General features: G+C 39.1%; 1 protein-coding gene across 8 annotated transcripts in view; it reads left to right on the forward strand.

Moving 5' to 3' along the window:
- Positions 1-897: 897 nt before the first annotated feature.
- Positions 898-20,257, forward strand: part of LOC128913816 (uncharacterized) — a 104,258-nt gene continuing 84,898 nt past the window's right edge. For 6 of the 8 annotated variants that reach the window (XR_008468073.1, XR_008468074.1, XM_054212053.1 and 3 more), the window contains exons 1-7: positions 2,248-5,420; positions 6,984-7,144; positions 8,679-8,749; positions 10,760-10,925; positions 11,897-12,034; positions 12,857-13,046; positions 14,107-14,234. Coding sequence is in view for 6 of the 8 variants with exons in the window: in XM_054212053.1 (XP_054068028.1) it covers positions 5,291-5,420; positions 6,984-7,144; positions 8,679-8,749; positions 10,760-10,925; positions 11,897-12,034; positions 12,857-13,046; positions 14,107-14,234 (984 nt within the window). In the remaining 2 variants the exon portion in view is untranslated. The other 2 variants (XM_054212054.1, XM_054212057.1) reach the window with 2 other exon arrangements.

A 20,257-nucleotide genomic window follows, 5' to 3' on the forward strand; every position in this document is an offset into this window, starting at 1 on the left:
ACAGAAAGGTTTCTTAAGGAGCTTCTGGTGTTTGAGTAGGGGATGAAATGACTGATAAAACAGCCTTGTTTCAAGAAAGCATTTAGATTTGAGCACGTGCTTAATTTTTGGTGTGGGTTTATGCTTAAAATTAAGCACCTGTTTATGTACTCTGCTGGCTCCGGACACTGGTTCCATACATGAGGTTAACATAAACTAAGTGGAAAACTTCCTATAAATTCATTAGTATGTGGGTAGGGCTACAAATGCTCAGCACACAAACACTGCTTGTAACTAGTTGCTATTTGGTTACGTTCTTAGGAGAGCCACAATAAGGCAGAAATTCCCTCTAATTCCAATTTTGATATTTCCACTGAATACAGTGTAAGTTTTATGTCTTTATGTTATTTTGCAATAGCTATGTGAAATATGTTGAAAAATCTTACTATATAAACAGCTAAAAGTCAGACTACTATGGAGAACAGGCAATAGGAGTGATTCAAGAAAAGAAATGTCACAATATAGCAATTTTCCAGTAAATTCATCATGTTTTTATATTCATGCCCAGCTATTAACTTACCTGCTTCTATTGATACTGCTGATAGTAGATCAAGAGCTGAATGACTGCAGGGTAATGTATGGAGAACATGCTATGCCCAGGTGTGCTGTAATCTTAAAATGAATCATTAAAATGAATTCAAGACTGAGTAACTCAGCAGAGCAAAAATGGGAAACCCAGCAAGTCACAAGATTTCCATAATGAAATCTCTGAAGCAGTTTCAAAATTAGAATATTCTGAAAAACCACAGTGGAGATGGAAGAAGGCTTTCTGTTACCACTTTGGCTTGATCATAGGAAATCTGAGCTGCTGTATGAAATCCATAAGATGATTTTTTTTTTTTTTTTTTTAAAAATTCTGTTTCAGACCTCAGCTGCCCCGAGTTTGGCATTTGGTAGATCTGGGATTTTGATAGAGGGGCCCAGCATTTGTCATGGAGTATTTTATTAAGTCTTTAGACTTGACTTGTTCTCTCTCATTTTCTGTGGTCATTGATCCATGCAAAGCACAAGTGAGAAGTTGCTTTCCGTTTAGGTAAAATTGATAAGCATTTTGAACTGAGCAAATGTTACCTGATGGAGAAAGTAAGTTCAGGCAAGAGGCTGTGACAACACAAGCTTGGTGGGGGACAGTGGTACTGGTGGCTGGGATTGTTATCTATGATTTCTGTTTGTGAATCTGGTTTGAAGTAAACAGTAGCTTGGGGTAAACCAGAGAGGCTTATGCAGCGGGAGAAAATAAATCTTTGTCTGTCCACAGCAGGTTCCTTCAGAAGGTGTGCAAGCATAGCTGAGTTTTGACAGTGCCTCCGTGGTGTAAGTGATCATCGATCCTATTACATGTGGAGAGTAAACGTGGCCACAGGCTGCCAGGGAAGGCGTGTGATGAGAGCCCCCATTCTAGAAAAATGAGTCAGCAGAACAGGAGGTAGATGGTGACTCTCTCTCAAGCAGGAGTGGAAGGTCTTTATCACAAGTTTAGTGAACCCTGGAAGACCCACGTCTGATGTGTTGTAAAAACCTGATTGCCACCAGAAGGACGGTAGTTTAGTGGTTTTGTGTATTGTTTACACACGATTTCACCCATCTTCGGTTTGGGACTTTGGTTGAGGGGATGATCTGCCTCACATGAGTTTGCTTGCTCCCAATGGAAACACCTTCCCTTCAGCACCAAAGCTTTTGCTTTTGTTTTCATTCTGTGCACTTTTTGATTGAATAGTCATCAGAGAATGATTGCTAGGGTGATTTTTAAATTTATTTCTTTATTTTAAACTTACTGCGAGGATTGTTCTGAGCATTTGCTATGTTGTAATGCTGTATACTTAATATCTTTTCCTTGCAGTTTTGTGGAATTTCTAATAGGTTAGCTTCTCTCTCTGTTTTTTGCAAAAAGGCTGAAATGCTGTTAGAGACTGGATAAATATTTGTGTCTATCTCTCCCCTTACCACACACACACACCCGCCCCTCTGCAGGCTGCCCTGCCAGAGCCCCTCCTCTGGCTGGACGAAGGGAGTTGAAAGAGTGAGCTCCTGCTTTGTGAAGGAAATTTTCTTTTGCTGGCTTGCTCAGAGGTGCCTTTGAGAGGAGAACTGATGTGGTTTTGTTAACTTCTGGGCCGAGGAGGTGATTTCGATGGCCATGGGGCTGCACGCCATCATTTTACTCTGTGCTGTTGTGGCAGGAGCTTCAGAGAGTAAGTAGAACATACTTTTTCCTCTGCTAAGATTGATCTCTCAATGCAAAGTACTTCTGTTAAGGAGTGATCTCACTAGCAAAACTTCTGAGATGCTGTAAATTATTATAGCTTGTAGGTTTGCAGTAGCAGCTTTGTCTTGATTTTCAATACCATGTAGCGATTTGCTTTACTGAGCTCTCTGGGTGGTACTGGCCAGGTGGGAGGGCTCCCACCTATAAAGGAGTGCAGTTAAATAGCGCATCTTCCTTCAGCATTACTGGGGAAAGCAACAGAAACATTGAGATTGTGCCAGTCAATTCATTGTCTCACCTGAAAATAGCATGTTGGTACTGTCTCCTAAAATTGTGCTCACTGTGGTATTTGGCAGATGAAGGATCATGAATAGATCGTGAAATGTCAGTGATGTGGTCCTTTGTTACTCTTGTCAACTGGAAAGAAATAGGTGCATGCTGCTTCTAGAACCAAAATAAATTATGGAAGAAAATTTTAAATTTAAAAAGAACAAAGCAAAGAGCAGAAACTCTAAATTTAGGCACCTTAACAAAGTTAACAAAGTGCCTAATTGTCCAGGGTGCTCAGCCTACCGCACTGTCTGTGATAAACACGTTTAAAAATTCTGAGCACAGCATTTGGGTATCCACATGGGAGCTGAGAGTGCTCTTAAATCTGGTCCTGGAGAGGTGTACTCAGCATCTGAAAAATCTGATGCTACATAACAGATGAAGTTTGTCTTACCGTATTTATTTTAAAGTTCTTGAATAAGTTGTACTGATTTTTTCATTAAAAGCTATTAAATTAACACTACCTTTTTCCACTGTTCGAAAGAAAAGGGTGAGCTTGATAGCCCTTTTCTTACCTGATGCACTAGATCCTTAAGGATGATTTTTTTTCCCACAAAGAAACTGATAAGTGTATTTCTTTCTCTCCATGTGCAGTGTGTTTGGAATGTTAAAATTAATGCATATGTTTTAAGTATAGATAGGCATGTTTATAAAAATTAATAGTCGAGTGATAATTTTCAAGTTACGTAACCTGGTCTCTCTATGCTAGAAAGTACTCTAGTTTTGCAGATAGCCATAGCACTAGACCAAGTCTGCTTGAAAACAGCATGTTATTCATACTTTTTAAAGGTAAAATCTGAAGTTCCATACAGAGAATTAATTCTGCAAAATAAAAAGGAGCATTTGTTGGAAGGAAAATATAAATGTGGGGGTAAGATCTTTTAAAGAAAAATGTAATTCTACTCTCCAGAAAATTAAATTTTAACTTGGGAATAAAAATGTATATAAGCTTGAGTGAGTCCTGAAGAAACAAACACTTTCTTATTTTTGTTCCAAAGCTGTGAATTCCCTTCTTTCTTCCTACCAATAATTTTCACATTTTAAAAAAAGGCATAAAGAGAAGGGAAAATATGGTTCCAATAAATAATATTAATGGGGGTTTCTAAATGTTGTAGTTTGACAAGAGCATTTCCTTCAGGCATATAGCATATATAAAACATCCATAAGTACAGAATCAGAATAAAGAGTCTTTTAACTTCTGTCTCCAGTGGGAAACAAAGCTGAGCAACACAGAGATGTTAGTTAACGCTTAACAGGGAGGTTCTTTAGCATATAGCGTAGCATAGAGGTTGGGGACGATTATACTTAGTACTGAACTTCATAAGGGAGTTATTTTTAAGAAATATTTATCAATAATGGCAAGTTAGGGCTGAGTGCTTTTAGTACTAATTAAATCACGTAATACGTGATTTATTAATAAAGTAGGATTTTCTTTCACTGTGGTGCATACAAGTGCCTTATATTGAAGTGCAGCAGGATCACATATTTGATTTTGGGTGTTCCTCATCTATCACTGCAGTGTGTATGAGCAGCTGGGATCTGACTGATTTTGCCATTAGCAAGTTCCCATCAGTACCTAGGACTTGTTGAGTTGAGTGCTGGGGAGTGTTAGCAGTACAGAATGTGTTCATCATGGGGCTTCTCTCTCAAAACTCCTGTAAATTAAGCTCAAGTTTATCACAGAAGTTCTCAAGAAATTGGGGCCAGTAGGCCAGTCTTCAACATAGTACCTGTGTATTTACCAGAGGTGAAAGAAATCTGCAGTGTTTCATGTGCTGAAGCATGACTTCTATCAGTCTAGCCCTTTGAGCACCCAGTCATCATGCTTGTAGAGACAATCACAGTGATGCACAGGAAATAGATAAACTAAAATTTTCACTGTTGCTTAACTTCTCTATGAGACAGATTTTTTCTTCCAGTTCATCATGGACTTTTATGTTGTCTAGCAGTGCTTGCAATAACTGATGAATGTAATTCTGCCAGGCTTATTTAAGGTCATTCAGCATCAGAGCATTAGTGTGAGTCTTACTAGTTTACTGTGCAGATGTGCATGCACAGAGTGAAGAGAAGGAATGGAGGCTCTGTATGTAGCAGCCCAAGTGTTTTCCCTGTTCGTGCTGATGTGAATCTGAAGCAATTCCATCTGTGTGGTTTAAGTGTGTTCTGCATCCCCTTGAATTCACTGCCCTCACAGTCAAAGTCTGAATGAAAGTCATATTGGAGGACAGGCTCTCCAGTATTAAAGGATGTCTTAAGCAATTGCCACCTTTGAGTTGTGATGTTTAAGTGTTCCTTAGTGTGCTGGTGCTGGAAAAGTTTTGCTTGGGCAGTAAAGCTTGCTCTTGTTCTGCTTTAAATGATACTTAGGATTTCTTGAATGGCCACGTGCAATAAAAATCTTAGCTAAGTGGAAATTTTCCCTACTTGCAGTAAAGTTAAAAGCCTACGAATGTAAAAACGTGTGGTGTATAAAATGTGTATTTCTTTCTTGGATTAAGAACCTCTTTTTTAATTTGCTTGGCAATCCATGGTATTGTTGCATTTCCATACCTACCGCAATAAATACACTCAGGTATGTCATTCCTTTATGTATGTGCTTGTGTGGTACAGATGTGGAGAAAGGAGCAAGAGCAGTCTTGTTCCTTCATACCTGGTAGCAAAACTCTCACGTATTTTTTTTTTTTTTGAGGGCCATGTTTTGGTTTTAGTTATTTCATGGTAATTGAAAAGCAGGTCTGTCCTGAGCTGCACACAAATTTTCAGTGCTTTTCTATTATCTTACTTGTCATTGCAGGATCCTTGGAGAGTTTAAGTTACGCAGTTTCCTGTTTTGCGGAGTGTGTAGGTGAGTAAAACAAGACTGTATTCAGGCCTTGTATGTGATAAGGAAGGAGGGATTTGAAAAATTCCTTCTCTTCATCAAGGATGTTGTGTTCTCAGAAGAATGATACTTGTCTGGGTGATCAGCGTTCGTGGAAATAGCAGAGAAGTTCCCCTAAGCTTCACCAGACCCAGACCTGCCTGAAGTTTGCATTCTGTGAACTCAGAAAACTCATAGACATTAGAGCTAAGCGAACTACTAAACCCATGCAGGGCAAGACCCAGCCATATATGAGCGTCTTTTTTTTCCAGTACCCACTGTTAACTCCTTTAATACTGAAACAGGCCTTAAGAAAGACTTCTTCAGTAAGCAGGCACAAAGCTTACATTCTGTAAAGGAGAAATGGATGGGAAGACAGGATATTGAATTGACCTGGAAAGGTTTGGTTGGCTTGAAGTGTAGTTTGTAACTTACGCTTCCAATTTACATTGCCAGCAGGTACTTGAATGTGCAAAAGTGCTTTTCAGCGTAAGAGCAAGGGGAGCTCATGGACGCAAGGAGATCTTTCGCTGGTCTCTTGGCTACCTACTCAGACAGTGCAGCTTAGAGACCCTTCATTTGTTCAACATTGCTTCATTTCTGTGTGCCTTTGTCAGTGAAAGTGCTCGAGTGTTGTAGTGCCACTGTGAGGTAGAGAAAAAGAAGCTCTGTATTATGGGAGCTACAGAGGTCATTTTTTCCAGGTGGTATCATCTTCATCTGAGGGAAGGGAGAGTGTTTTCTTTGAATTTTCCCTCTTCTGCACTTCAGTGGTCCCAGTTGAGGTTGTACCATGTCGTCTTATCTTTTAGGGACACCGTATTTGTTACATCGTTCTCATCCTTTATAGTTAATTCTCATGACCTGGCCTAGAAGAGAATCTCCTTTGATTAGAGGAATACAGAGACCATGTAGCACATGATTGTATCTGACATTATATTCAGTAGAAGACAGTGCTACCCACGGACACTTGCCAGGTCGTAACAACGTCTTCATACAAATACAAATAATCATTGTCTTCCCATGCATTCTTTTCCTTAGCCTGGATCTTTTCAGGCAGGCTTTCAGAACCACAGTTCTTTACTTAAAAACCATGTCATTTAGTTTGTCTGCATGTGTGTAGCTCACAGCATGGGCATGAAAAGCACTGAATGCATCAGCAGGTCTTTTTCATCTTGCTGTTGCAAAAGTCCTGCTTTGCTGCTCTCTGAAAGGTGTCCAAAGACTATCACGCCATAAATGCATTGACTTCCTTTTCTGCTCTTGGAAATCAGATTCCTGCCTCGGTGGAAATTGTGAGGCCATCTGCATAGGAGAAAGCAGAATTCTTTTCACCATCCATACTGGAGCTGTCACTAGCATGCAGGGTGCTTTCAGAAACCCAGTTCTTCCAATTGCAAGTCCAAATGGGAAAGGAACGTTCTGAATGAATATCTGTCCCTTTGTTTAGCTGATTTCAGTGGCCAAAAGATTAAAAAGTAGGGAAAAAAATAGGGGTAGGGGTAAGCCTAATAGACTAAAAAAGCATTTTTTTGGTTTTTTTCCTAGGACACAGTGCATCGTACTTCCCCAAAAGAGCTAGGTACAGCTATAAGTATTCAGCCGTCACCAACACATTTCTGCAGGGAGGCATTTACAAAAGCAGTGGCATCTCTCTGGAGAGCACAGTGATCATTGAGGTATTGGGGAATTGCCAGATGGTTTTGAAAGTGAGTATTGTCATAATCGTCTGAGTGATTGGGATGAGCTGATGTGGAACTGTATCTTTCTTTAGGATTACTGCTACGTTTAAAACATTTGTTTTTCTTGTAATTAAAAGCCAGTTCAATTCTGAACCTTATAATTAGAGTTGCAGAATTGCTTTGATGTGACACGGCTTCAAATTAGGTATTCGCCCATTTTAACCGGCAGATTAAACAAATCATTGTTTTCTGTCCTAAGTGACATTACAGTTTCACAGTTTTTTCACATGAAGTGTGGAACTGGAGATTAAGCTAGTCCCTTTGAAAGGAATTTGGTTTATTTTTAAGCACTTTCATATCTGCAGCAGTAATTTAAAAATGGCAAGCATTTTAAAGAAAACTTGAGAAACTTGTATGATGTGCTGGATTGGTGCCATTCCTAGCCCAGTGTAAAATTCAGTCTTGTAACACTCCGTTGATCTCGACAGGAGATCTCTCTCTCAGTGACAAGAGCAACAGACTAGTTTCAAATTACAGACCTTTTCCTGGGATGAGCCCTGCGGTAGGCCAGTTTGAGAACTACAGTGCTTTAGCAGGGGGAGCATGAAAAATAAACTTCTCTCATCTGCGTTGTTTTTTCTTCAGGTTAACAGAGGGGATAATTCATGGGTTCTACGGGGGGTTGACATGTGTGTACTATATACACATATACATGAGGCCAACAAAGAATAGGATAGTTATCCCTGTCCTAACATGGCCATATGGATAAAATTAACTGGTCAGTGGTCCTGTGATTTTACATGAAAGATGAGAATTTGGGTACTGTCTTCTGCCTTGCAACATCAGTGGCTGGATTCCCCAACTTCTAGCTCTTTATCTTAATTTATGGCCTCCTAAAATAGGCAAAACAATGTGTAGTTGAATGCTTGTCTTTGTAAAAAAGTAGAAGATACTAAGAAAAAAAAAAAATCACTAACAGTTGCAGTCTATGCTGTACTTAAAATGGGACAGAGTGCCACTGTTTTTCATTTACCATTTGAGAACAGTGCTTCCTTACCACAGCCAGCCAAATTGCAAGTACTTTAGGAAATTTCATAATGAACTTAAGTATGCATTTTCTCCTCTGAATTCAGTAGAAGCAAGCTATAAAATGGCTACTGAATACTGAGAGCTTTACCTGGTATAGTCTCAAGAGTCAACTGAGACGGGTAGTCATTTTGCTTCTCAACTGGGTGTAGAAAGGACTTATGTTTATCCAGGCTCCTACTTTACCCCAGACTAGATGATTGCTTCTACTAGGGATATAGTAGATTGCTTCTACTAGGGATATAATAGTGCTGTATAAAATTATTTTAATAGTGAGTGAAACTTCTTTGTAGAAGAAATTTCTGTAAACCATCTCAGATGTGCAACCTGAAGATATGGCTATTCTGGTTGTGTTGCTTGCAGTGATGAGCCTTTTTTCATTGTCTGTGACATTCTATGTAGATATCCTTATGTGACAAAGTCCACAAGTTCCTGTTGACAGTGATATTTGTTGCTCTATAATCTTTGCTCCTAGGTGCAAGATGTACAGATTAAGAAAAATCTTGCATCCACAGAGGAGCCTCTGAAGGAAATGGACAGTCTAAGGTAGAAAAACTAATTTGGTCTAGTTCTTGGGTTTTTTTTGAAGCTATATGGCTTAGCAGCTGTTGACTGGACATTGTTCACTCTGTTTCATACTGTGTTTAGTATTAGTTGGGTTTGTTGGTGTGGGTTTTTTTTTTTTTTTTTTTTGAAAAAGCAAGGATCACAATAAGAGGACCATCAGCAAATTGAGAGGCATTTGGTCCAAAAAGGTTTTTTTTGAACCTAATTTTAATTCCTTTGTATATAAAAACATTTGGAGAGTAGACAATTAAACTTATTCTGGGTACAAATAACCAGGCCTCTAGCTGGCTAGCTCACTAGTTCTCTAAATTGCAGTTGTTACTTGTACAGACTCTTGAGTTTTGAAGTACATTTCAGAAGTTCTTGGTTTGGAGGATTCTCACCATGAAAAACATTGTGGGTTTTTTTTATTCCAGGATATTTAAACTGCATTTATTCGTCTAATGTCATTTTCTTCCTTTTATGTTTTTGTTTTTAGTAGGTCATTCATAACGTATGTCAGTGTGTTTCCCTCTGACTTGCAAAGGTATAGACTCTAGTGAAGATGCCTATACAAAAAGGTCTCTTCAAACTGTGGAGGCCTGGTATTTTCCCAGAGAGCTGATGCTTCTTGTGTTGTCAAAAAAACTCCGTTCTGTTGTCTGGTTAAGCTCAGCGTTGTAATCTATCTCTTTGTCCTGCCACTTGGATTCTCAGCCTTTAAATGGCACTGAGAACTGAGGTAATTGACTCAATTCAAAGGGTCAAAAAGAGCAAGTTTGGAGTAAATGCATCAATTTTTATATTCATCAGGAAGAGCTTTGTGTTCCACAGTACGGGTAGTGGTATGGGAGTTCAAACCAGAGTACAGGCACATCATCTTCTGTGAAGTTATTTGTAGGATTTTCGTAGGGGTAAAAGCAGTTGTGTCTTGTTCTTTGCAGAGAAGCCAAAAAAATAGAAGTAGTAAAGAAAGCATTCAGTGAAGCTTGGCTATTGAAAATAATTATTCAGACGAGTGAACCTTATTAGCATTTGCCTCAGCCTATTGTGAATATACAGTGGTCTAGCTTGTCCTCTGAACATGCATGTAATTTCCACAGATAGCAGCAAAAGCATCTGCAGTTGCCTAGCAGTTCAGAAAACCTTATCCCATGTGCACAGTCTCTTCTCCTGGAAAGACTTTATCCAGGTGTTGATGCATTAAAAGTTTTTCTCTTACGTTGTCTTTGTGACCCAGTTGATTAGACAAACAGTTAGTTCCAGAGTTAATGTGCAGATGAACTATGTATTGCCTTGTACGGGAGCTGACCATTGGACTACTGTAGAATTCTTCTTTTGGATGGCTCTTTTTTTCCCCATTTAGAGGGAAAATATATGATTCAAGTGCATTATATTTGGAGTGAAAATCAATGTTAAAAAGTAATCTGTTGGCAAAGTAGAAAACACTGTACTCTCAATCTTGGATAGCAAAAGAAATCAGGGAGTGGACTGACAACAGAGATGGGGGGATAACTTTGGGATAGCGCCCAAGTACGTACACCTAGTGGAGCAGGAAGATATAGGTTGATTGGAAAGCAGTTTTTCTTGTGTGTATCACAGCTGAAGAGGAATGATAAAGAGTACATGCAGTTACTTTGCAATTGAGATACTTACAAATGATAAAGGCACCCTGAATTGTAAAATGGAATTTCTGTTGTATATTAAACAAGAATCATTGCCACTAAGTAGAATTACTTGTAAAGAATGTACCAGGAGTTGGCTTTATTAAGCATTACAGTTATGTTGAAGATGCTGTGATTATCTTGATAGGGTTTTTGTTTTGTTTTAAGGGCTCTTAGCGTCAGGGTGAATTCATGAAGAATAGAGGCATGCTATAAAGAGTGGAGATACAGAATAAGACAGATCCATTGTGGAGGAACAGCTCTGTTCAAAAAATCTCAGTCTAATGTCAAAAACTGACTTGCAGCCACCATTTGAAAAAAGAAACTATAAACTATTTTATTGCAGGGAAGTACTAGAACAGCATCCTCTTCATTTTTCTTTCCATGATGGGAAAGTTCTGAAGCTCTGTCCTGTGAGGAATGAACAGACCTGGGCACTGAACATAAAGCGAGGCATTCTCAGTGTCCTGCAGACGTCGCAAGCATCCACTGCTAGTGCAGTCGTTGAAGAGGTGAGATGGTTGGTAGAGTAATGCTCTAGGGTGGCTGGTAGCCCTTGTACACATTGAGTCTATTTGTAAATAACTAAAGGCTTTTGCCACTTGTGGCTGGTGAGCGGCTGGTGGTGGTCATCTGATTGCTTTTTGTAGTGAATGTTATGTAATTATCTAAAATTTGCATTCTTGTTTAGGGTTGGAATCCACTGCTTGATTACCTGAGGTAAAGCTGTGTATGGCAGAGTTCTCTGAGCAGTTGTAACATCAGGACTTGTGCTTTACCAGTTTTCTGGGAAAAAATTCAATATTCGTTAATCATGATTATTCATCATGACTTGTTTCATTAATTTCAGGAGGCTTTAGGAACAGGCTTCTCAGAACTCTTTGCAATTTTTTTTTTAGTACTTGAGCTCGAGTTCTGCAGTGTTACACTGCAATAATATTCCAGAGTACCCCACTGTTGCCTGTGTGTTTGCATGAGTGCAGGTGAGATACCTCAATGGCTGCACGTCTTCTGTTGTGAAGAGCAGTCTCTAGACTGACCTTCAGCATGATGTGCACTACCCTCACTCTCGTGCTATTTCTACATATCAGTGCTTAAATAGATGTTCTGCAATAAGGCTTGGGACACCCGTATGTAATTACATTTCTTCTGAGTAGAAATGCTCTCTGAATGAATGCTTCCCTGCAAACCCACAAAATCTTAAATGAAAAAGCGTACGTCTGTAAATGATCTGATTCAGAATAACACCATGAAGTTAAACAAATCAACAAACCCTGGCTATTAATAAAGTTTGACCAAGGTCTTTAAAATGATTTGCCTTTCCGTGGCTTTTGTGGTGAAACCAGTGTCCTGCAAGGGAGATTTTAGGTCTCTGTTGCATTGTTATTACAACAAAGCAATTATTAAAATTAATTGTAGTAGCCCATAATACTGGCTTGTATATGTCTGTATGTGTGATTCAACACTGTACGTTTGTTACTAGGTGGATGTTCTGGGAATATGCCCAACCAGGTATCAGCGAAAAGGTCCTATTCTTATGAAGACAAGGGACTTAAACCTCTGCTCTCATCGGTATTCTGGCTTTACCTCTGTGCAGTCTGTTGTTCTTCCTCATGTGCCAGTAAGTGTTGGGAAATAACGCTGATTCTTCCACAGGACCTTTAATTTCTTTGAAGAGTCAAAATGTAAACATTTTTGAATAGTCATTTATGCTCAATTATATTTGTGTCTGCCCAAACTTGAATCCTTAGCAAAGAAATGATGAATATTGTTGTCCCTGTAATGCCTGTTATTCACAGAATTTGTTTTTAATGCAAATTTGCGTTGTAGTTGATGAACTTTGTATAAATGCAGGAGGTTGTTAGGCGCCTGGATTAAACTCTGTCATTAAAATATGTTATAGTGGTAAGCTGAAAGTAGAGAATGAAAGAGAGGAATAGAGATATGTGGATAAGAAAAATACATTATGCAAAGAAAGCTGTTATTTGCAGAAAATTTTGGAAAGATGGAAGCTTTTCTAAAAACCAGACGCACAGCTTTCTACTGTTCATGGCAAATACAGTCAATTTTTGTATCTTGTGCCATTTTTATTAGGTGCATATTACTTGTTTCTTGTATTGTACTAGGTAGTCGTAATTTACTGGCCTTTTGCTTTTCTCAACTCTGCTGACCAAAAATGTCTGCTTAACACTGATGTTTTGTGAACTGAAACGAATTGAGACCATTTGGCACTGAAAGTTAGCAGTTGCATTTCATTGATGGAAAAATTAGACTGGAAATAAAGAGCATATTAACCTCCACAGGCTGACCTCTGTCAAAGGTCTAGACAAGAGACTTCACACTGTATCACAGAACTGGAATTCTGTGTGAAGTTGGGAGAGAAAGGATTTGGCAGGCTGACATAGGTCATCAAGACTTTACCTGAAGTATCTGTTCTTCTCAGTCTGAGCAGCGGATCCTGTCCTCCAAACTGGAATGTGTTCAGAGCATTAAGGATGGAGTCCTGTCAGAGGCCAAATGTACTGAGTCCAACCTCGTTACACTGTTCTCTCAGAAGGGCAATGGGGCAAAGACACAGACACAGTCTTCGCTGAAACTCTTCCAAGTGGAAACAGAGACACTGGACAACAAAGGTAGCATGGATGTTTCTGCTAAAATAAATTTACTTTATTTCCTAGAAGAATCTTGGGACTGTGTCTTGCCTGTGAAAACTCTTTGCACCTGATATTTCCTTTAATATATTAAACTATGTGAAAGTGGATGTTTTTACAGGCAGGGCTACTGAGAGCTGTCACTTCTTTGGGACTTTAGGACCTGCTATAAGAAAGCTGGGTGGGTCTCCAAAAGTGATTTCCGTAATGGCCAAGTCCTTTTTACCTCCTTTATATACCTAGCCCCCTTGTACGCAGAGCATCAGCCTTCTGGTGTCTATGGACAATTCCTAGTGTGTGTACAAATGGAGCCTAAATAATTGCAAATCCTAATGGAACTAAGGACGTGCCATGTCAGAGAACGGTTTAAATTTTTGCTGCATCTTTGCTCTGTGGACTGTTCCTTAGGAGAATGATTTTACTGAAGTCAATGGGAGGCTTGCCTGAGGAAAGATTTTAAAGTTGACCTCTAAATGTTGAGAAACACTTTGTATTATTTTTTTTTTGTCTGCTTCTAAATAATGTTGTTTTTTTTAAAAGAAAAATCCAAATTTCCAGGACACTTTTTGTTTATAGTTATGCTGACATATGATGACAAGATTCTTCCTCAAGAACAGGTTAAGAGCTGAGACATTTATTTTTCTTGACACCTAGATGTTCTGTTGAGTTTTTGGGACGTTGAAGTGTGGGGCTGAATGAATGATTAGATGAAATTTGAAAGGGTGATGAATGTAAAGTAGCAGGGCCATTGTAAGAGGCATATTGATGGAAAGCATGACTTTTTTTATGCGTGTCGTCTTTGTTTTGTTTCTCTGACTCTTTATTTCAGGTCACACTAGTCTTTAGGCCTTTATTCTGTTGTGTTCTTAAATTCAACTTGACTGCAGGCATTCATATTCATCCCTTGGCTTTACTGAGTCTGGAGAGATTCTTACATGCAGAAATAAAGGGTCGGAGAGAAACTTTCCCCTAGCATTTTGGGTTAATCATAGCAAATGGCCAGCAACCACCAGATATCTGATTTTTCCTTATGTCTCTCCAGTGGACTCCGAGGATCTGTATGTGACCAGCATGCTCTATGAAAAGGAAAAAACTGAGAGGGAAGTAACTGGAGGGGAAGTGACTGAACTGGTGTGGAAGCTTTGCTTGGCACATAGTGCAAGTTTTGAGGTAAGCTTTTACAAAGAACCTCCATTTCCTTGTAAAGCCCTTTGTGGTCTGAGAGTTCTCCTACACAGATAAGAGGTGACTAGAAGGGCAGCAATTTTGAAATACTGAAGTCTTACATTGCTTTGGGAATTTTAGAATTATAGAATTATAGAAAGATAAAATGTTTTGAAGTGTCATTTTCCTATATAAGCAATAAATCAAACTGAAAAGAAGAGTCAAAATGTCATACGGCCCCTGAATATTTGGCAAGAGCAATTTTGAACTGTATTCTAAATGAACCTGAAAGAAAATGTTCCTAATGTTCTTTTGCCATGGAAAAATAAACAAAAAAAAGTGTCTGGTTTGGGTTATCGCTGATAGTTTTGATGCCTAATTCTAAAAACTCTTATCTACATCTTTAGTATGGGATACTACTCCTGGTAGTGCTGTTGTTTCCATGTTTGTTGGAGTTCCGCAGTCCTTCTCCTGTTCCCTCATCCCCTCAAAATAGTTTGCACAGGAAACCCTTGCCTCTGGATCTTAGCTAATTAGTTCCACATGCTTTTGATGAATTCTAGTAAAAACCATCATGTTTTCTGGGGATGCTGCTTGGGTCCAGAGGGGATCTCTTCTCACCTAAACCATTTTAATTGGTGGATGCTGCTAACATAGGCTGGAATATTCTGGTCATGTGGAACATGCAGTGGCTTAATTTTTTTCTATGATGACCATCATTGTAGGTGAGGGTCTGCCTGTCTTTGTAGCACACTCAAGTCTTGTAATTTTTGTTGTTACGGGCAGCAGCTGGATCAGTTAGCATTTGTCACTGTCTTTGAAATTAAGATCCCTATCTTCTGTGAAATTCAGAGATTATGAAGAACACCTGCTATATGCAATACAGAAGGATCAACAGATGATGGTGCATAATCATTGCTGACCTGAGATGAATTTAGGGCGGTGACCTAAAAGAGAGGGCACTTCATATCCCGTTATCCTTCAGATGCAGTGGTTCTTGCTAGTAATTAAGTTCCTATATGGGACAATGGGGAAAAAAATGTAAATTTGGAAATAGAATAACACACTTCTGTGTTCTAAGTCAGTCATGTCAGGATTTACTAGAAAACAAGTATGGGCTAATGGGGAAAGCACTAAACTGGACCTTGGTGCCTCCATCAATTTGCCACTGATGAGGTTAGTCAGATCATTCCTGATACAGTCCCTGTCCTCTGATGTTCTTGTCTTGTTAGATTGTTCATGCTTTGGAACAAGGCAATGGGGCTGTGATCCCTCCGGTAAATGCATGGAGGTACAAGTGATGTTAACAAAAAACTTCAGACCTAGCTTAGGAGAAGGCACTTGCCCTTCCTTTGTCCAGGTTAAGTCCCATGTCAAAGAACAAAAGGTCTGACTGTCTGTTCACTGGGGGGGAAACAGATACTGGGGGAGTACTTTATGGGGACTGGAGAAGTGCACAGCTGGATTACAGCTCTGCAGGGCCAGTGGTACCTCTTTAGAAATTAATATGCTATGTATATTCATGTTTCTCTTAGCTTTAGGTGTGATTAATGAGCACAAGTAGATGTTTGTGTAATGTGGTGTGAGACTTGAGGCAAAGGCACCGGGTGGAGAAGGATCACAGTCACAACTGAAGTGGGCAACTTCAGTCCACTAATATAAATCACAACCCTGGCAGTTACTCCCATCCTATTAAATGGTGATCATAGTCTGAACTGGTATCACAGCCTGCCAAAGACCTCAGCACAGGGCTGAGGAGAAAGCAGCAGGTGGTCTTTCTGAGTGGTGGTATATAGGATAGGTTTCTTTCTCAAAGTTAAAAGCAAGTCTGCTGTCTTTTTTAGCTGCACATTAGGGAGATTGGGGCTATAGAGAGCTAACAGAGCCATAAACATAATGGTTGTTGCTAATGTAAAATAAGAGCAGCCTCTTTGGTTATGATAACGCTTATTTCTATGTGGCTGTCATTGTAACAGCAGTATGCAATGGCATTTAGGAACAGACTAGAGAGCTACATACTGTTTGCAAAATGTTGAAAAAAGAAATTACTGCAGTGGACCTGAGAAACTTTCTCTAAATCCTACCTTCTTTTGAACATCCATAATTCAGTGTCTTTGAAAGAATGGTCGACGGTTTTTCCCAGTAACAGTGGGATGTCAGTTCAGTCTCTAAAGAGGCCCACTGGCTTCATGTGTGGGAAATTTGTTTTGTAAATTACTGAGATTAGCACAAGCGGCTGCTGTCCGCGCCACTGCCTAAAAAAGAGGTGAATTATTCATCATATGTCTATCCCAGCACAGGGTTCGATTGGTTGTCAGCCATTTTCACCGTTTCAGGGTGTTCCTTCTGTGTGACAAGACATTTCAAAGGGGATCTTTATTATCCCTCATTCCAACTGATAAAATGTCCTTTGGGCCAGGAAAGAAGTTATGGGAATGCCCACAGCGTTGCTTGGGAGACAGCCCCACTGTTACGCATGTATAGCTTGTTTGTCCCCTTATTGTTTGACTCTGAATGAGGTGAGATTATGCTTTTCTTTCAGGACACAAAACCAAGAATAAATGGAAGGGAAAATCCCCAGCTCCAGGAAAACAGTGGAGGGATGAGAAAGTGGGGGTGGAGACTGTGTCATTTCCAAGGAAGCAAAGTTGTTGTTTAATTTTTTAATGCTATTATGAGACAATATTGAATTTCAATGTGGATGTAGATCAGCTAATGGACCATTAAGTGAACAAGCTGCATACTGACAAAGAATGGGCAAAGGGATGGGGAAGAGGGAGCCTCGCTTGAGAGAGCCTTGAAGGAAGCCTGTCACACAGCTTCTGCTGGGGGCTGCATTTACATTTGGCTGTCTGGATTTTGATGCTGGATTGGTAGCTCTGGTGAATGTGTCTGTGTATGTATGTGTGCAGTGTGGGCAAGAGTTATGTCAGATTCACTCTGCCCAACTCCTGCACCCCAATCTGACCCAAAAGAGTTTACCTTTAGGGCATGGTCTCACCATTTTTTTTTTTTTCTCATAAGGCATTCTGATTGCTAGTTACTACCTAGTCGAGTGTTTGGATTTGTATTTTTCTAACTTGTGGGTGTAGGGAGTATAACAATATTTCCCACATAAGGAAGATGTTCTGATTATCAAGATGAGTGAAGACACTGTAGTTACATGGATGATTTTGTTTTTTGAAATTCAACTGTTCTTTTTCTGTATGACTATAAAAATAACAACTTTACTAGGAACAGAAGTCTTTGCTTTGAATTGGAAGGCCTTAGAAGATAGCATTGGGAATGGCCTGTTAGGTAACTTTAACCTGGTCCGTGACTAGGCACAATTACATCCTTCCTGAAATTGAGGTTGAAATAAGGTTCACTGTCAAGGTAGGAAACCAAATAAGAAAGAACTGATGAGGATCAGAAGGAAATTAAGTTATGCCATGGCAGGGAGAGAATAACCGCAGCTGTTCAACCAGTAGACTTTAGGGAGAAGAATATGTCACCTCCATCTGATTTCACGCTTGGCTTTCAATTTGAGGAAATCACTTGTTCTTTAACATAGGTATAGTTGAAAAAAGAAATCAGACAGCTGAAAACCGGAGGTTCCATACAGAAGAGACAGCTGCGTAATTCCAAAGACATATACTAAATTTACTGGAGAGGACTTTCATTGAGAACCTAAATTAGTAGGCAGCAACAAAAGTGTTCATTGAACACATTTTCAAAGCAACCTCCCCTGTGATGACATGGCTTATACTTGGCAGCAAATAAGGTGTCGAGCTTTCAAAGGGTGCTTGTATATATCATAAATAGAAACACTTTTATTGGGAAGCATTTTACTACTTTATCTTCCAATCTAAACTATACCATGTTTACACTTGCAGAGGATTTTTTTTTTTTTTAAATAGAGCTACAGTGTGTCTGCAGATGGAAGGAAAAGCAAACTTCTATGTAAAATAAAAGCCAGGCTTCCTTATGTTTCATTTAGGACTGGGAATGGGAGCCAAAGTTGCATGTAGTTTGTTATTACGATACAACAAATAGAGGCATTTACAGTGAGGTTATTGTTTATTTGACAGCTCAATTTCAATGCAACCTACTGTAAAAAATAAAAACAGCCCACCTGACCAGACAGTTCCTTCTAAAGCTTTATTATTAGGAAGTAAAAATAGCCGTTTCTCTGTGAAATTTTGCACTGAGTTATTAGACAGGAGCTTGTCTAGTCAGCAGGTGTGAAGTAGAATGAAGTCATTCTACAGTCTAAAATTATATCACCTGGAAATATATCAGTCTGGAAACTTTACCTTGAACTGTGCTGTGGCCTCCAGCTGATGAACCACCTGAGCTCATCAGACGTTGCACAGACAGCTCCTTGTGATAGTATCTGTGAGGCTCCCCAGCTCACCTAATCTGCTGCCCATAGTGTATTTGCTTGTGTAAAAATGTGGATAAGGCCTGCGTTTTACAAATCCTTTTGAAGAACTTCATTAAATACAGTTCTCTGAATATTTTATAGGCCATGAAATGTAATCTGTTTCACTAGCTCCATAGTCTTCAGTGGTATGGTATGGAACAGAATACATGTAGATCTAACTGAATTTTAGCTATGGAATTATAAATGTTATTGGAATTAATACCTAGATAGGGCTTCGTGTATGAGAATAAATTTCAATTTGATGAAATTAATATACCATGGCTAAAAAGAAAAGAAGCTACAAAAGAACAAAACCATAAATAATGTTTGTATTGGATCTAACAAATTATTCCCTCAGCCTATCAAACAACATGGTAAGAAATTACTCCATCTTCTTACTGAAAGCTTCTTTTACTGGAAATGTCTTGGCAATCTTGAATTAAAATCAAATGCTGGCACTGAGTTATTCCAATATTTCATTGCTTTTGGAAGCAGCTCCTGGAAGGAAGGTTAGGATGTCAAAGCAGGTCTCTCCCCAGACCTTTGGAAATGTTGTTTAGTGGAATTAGACTTTGTTTGTATGATTTCTACACAAAGAAAAATGTTTTCTTTGGAACCAGAGCAGTTGTCCTACGTCTAAGTCTTTCACCTCTGAAGTGAATAACAAATTGAAGTGAATCTGTATGACGTGGACCATGATTAAAACTTGTACATTATAGAGTTAGGTTAAAGTGAACATACAAACTACTGAATTTAACATTCTGTTAATTTTTCAAGTAATGAGACCTATCTCCCTTCTTGAACTTTGGAACAGGTCTCAGAGGAAGACATCTACAGGCTATTTATCCTTTAAAATATCATTTTCCAAAAAGCTTCTACTGAGGCCAAAATAACAATGTGATGAATAGTGTATGTGCAAATGAAAACAATATGAAAAAAGGTGAAAAGATCCTCCTCTCTTAGCAGAGAATAGCCTCGGTAGGTAATACAGGGCCTGGATTGAGTAAGGATGTCACTGGAAGCTTTGTACTCCATAAAAATAGAAAGGCTTCTGTCATCTTGGTAATGTGTTTAGCTCAATTCAATATTCGATTAATTTGACTTCCAGGATCACTTTTTAGAAAATAAAAATTAGTGCTGGTAATATAATACACATCCAAAAGTACCTCAAGACAGTAGTTCCTGAAAAATACTTGTTTCAGCTGATTAGAAACTGATACTGCCACGTAAGTTAAGTGAGGGGTGGGAGTGGTGTTTTTTTAAATGTAGTCTGCTACAGGTAGCTACTTCACTTAACAGAAAAGCATGGGTCTGCTCTGAATTGCTCTTAATTTCTTTCAGCCATGCACATGCAAATAAATTATTAAACAGAACTATTCAGCTTCAACTGTTCAACTAGACTGAAATACTTACGTTTTTTTAATGAAGTAACCCTAAAGTAGGTTTTCCAGTTTTGCCAACAAGAGCAAGGAGCAGCTTGTGAATGAAGTGCTAGAATTTATTTACACTGAAAAGTGTGTGTGATAATGTGCTGCAGGTAAAATAGCTACTGTATGTTGTAGCAATTCAGCTCAGCCAGGGAGAAGAGCTCTTCTGCTACTACACATTCCACTAAGCCCATGCT

This window comes from Rissa tridactyla, chromosome 8 (assembly GCF_028500815.1).
Source record: "Rissa tridactyla isolate bRisTri1 chromosome 8, bRisTri1.patW.cur.20221130, whole genome shotgun sequence".
In the NCBI taxonomy this organism is placed as follows: domain Eukaryota; kingdom Metazoa; phylum Chordata; class Aves; order Charadriiformes; family Laridae; genus Rissa; species Rissa tridactyla.